The sequence below is a fragment of the Littorina saxatilis genome, unplaced genomic scaffold, assembly GCF_037325665.1.
Source record: "Littorina saxatilis isolate snail1 unplaced genomic scaffold, US_GU_Lsax_2.0 scaffold_2936, whole genome shotgun sequence".
Classification (NCBI taxonomy): Eukaryota; Metazoa; Mollusca; class Gastropoda; order Littorinimorpha; family Littorinidae; genus Littorina; species Littorina saxatilis.
This window is the reverse complement of record NW_027128982.1, coordinates 1-6,408: the sequence shown is the minus strand read 5'-3', so window position 1 is coordinate 6,408 and position 6,408 is coordinate 1. Positions and strand designations below refer to the sequence as shown.

At 42.6% G+C, this 6,408-nt stretch overlaps 1 protein-coding gene across 1 annotated transcript; it reads left to right on the top strand.

Annotated features, from left to right (window-relative positions):
* Positions 1 to 1,623: 1,623 nt before the first annotated feature.
* LOC138957276 (uncharacterized) lies at positions 1,624 to 6,404 on the top strand (the record flags this gene model as incomplete). The annotated part of the gene is made up of 6 exons (XM_070328413.1): positions 1,624 to 1,826; positions 2,157 to 2,365; positions 2,634 to 2,866; positions 3,313 to 3,492; positions 4,551 to 4,775; positions 6,201 to 6,404. Coding segments are annotated over exons 1-6 (1,224 nt in total), but the record flags the coding sequence as incomplete, so codon positions are not given.
* Positions 6,405 to 6,408: the final 4 nt, after the last annotated feature.

Here is a 6,408-nt window from a genome sequence, read left to right as displayed (position 1 = left end):
TGATTTTGATTTGGATGTATTGTTTTTGTTTGTCTGTTTTGTTTGTTTGTTGTTGCTTAACGAATAAATCAATGCCTCGTTTTTGTTAATGACAATAAGTAATCCTAACTGTATCTCAACTTGGTTTTTTTCCTCAGTTAATTCTTTATTTAATCATTCAATTATTCATTCCATTCTTGCAGCCACAAACGGAACTGTAAGAATTTCATACACTAAACAATATCTCCCCGATATTTTCGTTCGTTATCATAACGCGCGTCTGGAAGATCTTTTGTTAACCCGTGATTTGTAAAAAAAAAATGTAAAACTACTGTAGCGAGCTTCATTAATCTTTTCACACAAACTCTTTTAGAATATATAATCAGATGGTTGTGTTTTTTTTATATAACTATTGTTTATGACGTTATAGCTTTTAATTAAAGTTGAGGCGGCTCTAGATCTGTGCCTACCCCATTTGGCCTAGTGGTAAGGCGTCCGCCCCGTGATCGGGAGGTCGTGGATTCGAACCCCGGCCGGGTCATACCTAAGACTTTAAAATTGGCAATCTAGCGGCTGCTCCGCCTGGCGTCTGGCATTATGGGATTAGTGCTAGGACTTGTTGGTCCGGTGTCAGAATAATGTGACTGGGTGAGACATGAAGCCTGCGACTTCTGTCTTGTGTGTGGCGCACGTTATATGTCAAAGCAGCATATGTCACTACATTGGGGTGTGCACGTTAAAGATCCCACGATTGACAAAAGGGTCTGTCCTGGCAAAATTGTATAGGCATAGATAAAAATGTCCACCAAAATACCCGTGTGACTTGGAATAATAGGCCGTGAAAAGTAGGATATGCGCCGAAATGGCTGCGATCTGCTGGCCGATGTGAATGCGTGATGTATTGTGTAAAAAAATTCCATCTCACACGGCATGAATAAATCCCTGCGCTTTGAATATGTGCCCGATATAAATTGCATAAAAAAATTAAAATAAAAAAATCCCTGCGCTTAGAACTGTACCCACGGAATACGCGCGATATAAGCCTCATATTGATTGATTGATTTGTCAACCAAATGAATGGAAATGTTGGTCAAGCAGTCAGTTCCGACTATGGGACTGCATTTCAGCTTCCAAGCTTAAAAAGTAACTAAATATTTCGCTGATGAAAGTTGTCATTAACAAAGAATGTTCACCAGTATATGATTAAAAAAATGTATTGTATTCCTTATTTTTTCTGAATAAAATATAATAGATAGACATGCCATGTTTACTCTTAATTTGTTGAAAATGAAAGAAAAATCCAACCCACCACTAATTGCAATAAAAAATATTTTAGTGGGAATGTTCTCAAAACAGTTTGGTTAATGCCAAAACAATGGTGCACGCACTTTATGTAAGTGCTACGTTCACATTATGTCATGTGTAGCGGAGACGAGCGCAACCCGTCTTACTATTGATACGGTCTTCGCTCGGGTTTGGAACGAGCCAAATAACATGGTGATGACTGGTTTTAAATGTTGATTTTTGTTTTGTTTTCTTTTTCAGGGTGACAGATTGACTATCTTGACTATTTTGATAACGCTTCACGTGGCTTGTCTTCTATTTAACTTTTCACCATTCTCGTTTTCTGTTTAATTTTCAGAAGTGAATAGGTGTTCCACATTCTCCACCAAGATGCACGCAGGCTGTCGCGTTTTTCTCTTTATCCTCCTGGTCATCCTTGAATTGTTCGACTTCTTCAGCGACTGGATGTTTTTCGCTGAAATGAACACAGCGAAGAAAGGTCTGGTATACGGACCGCCGGACGAAAAAGCTGTGAAAAGTCTGCTCGCATTCGCCATCATAGGGTAAGTACAGTTAATCACATAGGATACCATCGGCAATGAATCTCTTGCTGTCATGCTTCCCTCCCCCGCGGCTCAGTATTGAATTTCCATACAACAGTCACACGGACGTGGAGGGTTGGGGAGGATTTAGGGTGTGGGAGGGGGGGGGGTGATTGGGTGGGGAGGTGCCAGCTGAAAGGGTAAAAACACTATCCTTCGAATCTACCCCCCCCCCCCCTCCCATGTTTAACGATCTGCAGCTGACACACTAGCTTCACTGTACAACACCAGACATTGTCTGTAACTTATAGTTTCAATGATCTATGCATCTTTGTGTTTTGTACTCTACAGTAGTGTCTTCTTCATCTTCGATCTGTTGAATATGTGGATGGAGAAGTTCAGTGACAAAAAGGCCGCATGGGTACCCACGACCCTAGTGTCCGCAATCATCCTGTGGATTGAGGATGTTCCACAGATCATCATCAGCTTTTTCATTGCACTCTGTCGCGAAGACCCCAGCAGTGTTTTTCAGCTCATCAAAGCGGGGCTTGTATTTTTAGGTATGTAAGACATTATGCATACAAGAGTAACTATTGATGTGTATATATATATGTGTGTGTGTGTGTGAGTGTGTGTGTGTGTGTGTGTGTGTGTGTGTGTGTGTGTGTGTGTGTGTGTGTGTTTGTGCGTGAGTGTACGTACGTGCGTGCATGCGTGCGTTTGTAAGTGTATGTGTTTCCCTTCTTTTCCCCGCCCCCTCTAAACCAATCCCCCTCCACATCCACCCACGGCCTTTCTTTTTTTTAACGAAAACAACATACATTTCAGATCTGTTTATACATTTCTGCGTTGCCTGGTATGACCATCGCAAGGAAAGAACAAAGAGCAAGCTACAGAAAACCTGCTGGGTATTCATCGCACTGGGCATGCTGATCAACACAGCTTTGGCCATCACAGTCTTCATCTTCACCCAGGCACATCGCGACTCGAACAACGACATCAAGGTCCACCAGCCAAAGTCCTTGTTTAAGGACATCTACAACAACCAGAGGTATTTCCAGGTAGGTGTCTGGTTGAGAAGGTGCTTCGCGATACCAAAGGCAACTCAAACCGACGGTTAAACAGCCTGATTGTATGAGCAGTGAGGCGTTTCCCGATTCAAAACCTGGGCCAGTCTAACGCAGATGTTTGGCTCAATGTGTTGGCCCAAGAGGATTGAAATCAGTTAGAAAAACAAATGTTGTGCCATGATTTAGCCCGGACTGGATGCTATAACGAATATTTTGTTTTCTATATGAAACCTTCAGCCACGAAACCACCGGCAACAAAAGGGACCTCACTGACTCTGCTTGGGATTAAAGAGTTGTCTGCCCAGAAAAGAACGTGTACTTTTGTTAAAAAATAATGTAGAAAGAAAATTAAATCTGCGTGCGTGCCAATCATATCAGACACGTCCAGAACCTCCAGAACTACTCATCTTCTCATGGTCTCGCTCCCTTTGTTCCAGAATGTCAGTGTATTTGCCCCTGACTTCGCTGCATCCACGCCTTCAAAGTCAACAGGGTCGGAGACTGAATGGGTCCGCCTCACGTCCATCAACGACATCCTCAACCTTGATAACGCGGGGGTTATGAACTTCAACCTCGTCCATGAGAAGACTAACGCGCACGTCAAGATCACAGGCACATGATGCTTGATTGGGATAAAGGGGGAGGGGAGCAGTAACTCTACTGGTGTTTTCTTATACTTCAGTGCACGCTGAAGTAGCTCTAGGTAGGAGAGTATTCTCATCCCACGGGGCCCACCCACATCGTGGTGAGTGCATGTGAGCAAGGCAATGTCATGACCTTCAACTTTATTTACAAAAAAACACATAAAACGACATTAAAACGGAACTCCATAATAACGTTTTCAAGACAGTATTATGAACTTCATTTGAGAAAAGATCAATGTCCACTTGAAAAAAAACCAGTCTTTAAGGCAGGACAAGTCATGACATGACATGAAATTCAACTTTATCTTTGAGAAGACCAACGACCATCTCAAAATGGCACTTTTTGTTTGTTTGTTTGCTTAACGCCCAGCCGACCACGAAGGGCCATATCAGGGCGGTGCTGCTTTGACATAATATTATAACGTGCGCCACACACAAGACAGAAGTCGCAGCACAGGCTTCATGTCTCACCCAGTCACATTATTCTGACACCGGACCAACCAGTCCTAGCACTAACACCATAATGCCAGACGCCAGGCGGAGCAGCCACTAGATTGCAAAATGGCACTTATAAAGAGACTCTAGTCACACACGCTAGCGTGTTTGCAAACTAAACAAGAAATTCCTCCAAGGTAGGAAAAACACCCCCGTCCTTACCATTCTCACTGCCACCAACTGAGCAGGCACTGCTAACAAGTGTGGTTATTTCCCTTTGACCATTAATATGTCCCTCTATAAGTCCTTGTAGAATCTTAATCCACCAATAACTCCCTAACCGTGTGTTTGACTGGTCCCAATTTTTGTAAGGACCGTCTCAGGAATGTATAGAACCTGTTCACCAAGTTTGGTGACGATCGGTCCGTTCATTCTTGAGATCTATATGCGAAAACAAACACACAAACAAACAAACACATCGACCGAATCCTATACACACCCCTATACCGGGGGAATAATAACGAATATTGACTCATTGACTCGTATCATCGACCTGCATGTGCCAGTTCCTTCAATGTTTCTTTCAATGATGACAGGAAAACAAGGCAGGGAACAATCAGAAAGGTGACTGGCAGTTGTCCGGGTGCTATCAGATGGAGCTCGCGACCAGAGCGATGATTTCAGTGAACGAGTCCACTTGCAGGGGAGCAAGCTTCTTCAGCAACAATCGAACCAGCGTATTCATTGGATTCTCCTTCACGGCACCGGACTCTATAGTCCTCAGGGAACGCATCTTTGGGGAGATATATTACAACATCAAGGTAATCTGTAGGAGGAGCTAACATTTTGGTTGGAGATATATACCGGGGGAAGTGAGATGAAAGTGAGGGAGAATCCTTCAACTTCGAAAGGCTCATCTTAGGGCACTTCTAGCATACAAATATTAAGGTACTGTTAAGAGCAAAGAGTGCGTTGGTTAGAGGGGTGGGAGGGGACGGGGGAGGGGGAGGGGGAGGTAACGGGAAGGCAAGGGAGGGAATATGGACGTCTCAGAAAATCGTTTGTCCTTAGAAAATAAATCCAAAAACAAAGAGACTGCCAACGTTTCAAAATTCAGAATCAATGTTTATGTACTTTTTTTTAGAGTTTCATGACTGGTGCAAACGCACATGATTCTGTGCAAGTAATCCAAAAACTGCTGGCTGCTAGCGTTCCAAAAATCGTAAAACAAGAAAAGTTAGTCATAGGAACGTTTATTTTTTGACAACCCAAGACAGTCATTATTTCTTGTTTTGCGGAAGGATTTCGTCAAATTCAAAAGGCAAACCTTTGGGTCCACCACAACATTGATGCAATCAGAAAATGAAGTAACAACTTTAGTTTGGGATGGGGAGGGGAGCAGTGATGGCGCTAATATTTTTTCAAACTGGAACACAAACTTTTATGATGAAAACTATCCAGACAAAAAGGTAGGCTGGTCATGGAACCAGTGAGAGTCCAACTCAGAGTACTGCTTTTGTTGTTTTACCAGCGATAAACTTACGGTTGTTCCAAAAATCAACCGGTAGGTTATACCGGCAGCAAATTATTTTCCGGTATTTTCTCATTTCAACCGGGAAAATACCGGTAATTACCGGTTAACGCCAATACTGGGGGAGTGGATGAAGAAACTGTGGAAAGGATGCATGCTCTTCAAATGTCTTATCTGTTTGTTATCGGAATGTGTATTGATTATCATTTTTAGAACGTGTCCATAAGCAGTCTGCTTGTTAACATTCTTAATGTTGTTATTGTTTGAAACGTGTATCAAAGAAAACGAATAAAACACGCTTAAACCAAATGTCTTATCTTAAAGGCCAACTACCACTACATACATGCAATCTGGAGGAGGACGATTATCTTTTAGGTTGGAGGGAGTAATGAATGATGAAATTGAAAAGTTTCGACTTTGCATTATGTTACAAATAAGACGGTAATCTAAAAGAAGAACGGTGAATGTTTTGGTGAAAAAGAAGGGGGGCGATTTTTGTTTGCCAATCATGTCTTCCTTATTGTACTGGCACCTGTAAAACATAAGATTATGAAATGTCGCTAGATAAAAAAAATAAATATCCTATTCGATACCCTCATGACGTGTAGGATGAGCCCCACCACCCCGTGCCCCTACACTGTCAATGTCACAAGAATCACAAACATAGCTACACAAACTGATTATGACAACGAAAATGTACTTTATTCTTGATCAGGTTTTCAACAACGGCCAATGCACAGACTTGACCACCCCTCCTGCTATCCACTACTATCGTGTCAACGCCACCATCAGCGACAACAACGCAAAGGATCTCCTCATGGAAGGCGGCAGGCCACGTTTTTACCGTAGCGACACCAACGACCTGCAGGATGTTAGTGAAGTCTGGAAGACAGGCTTCTATCAACAGTGCAAAAGCTCCGGCA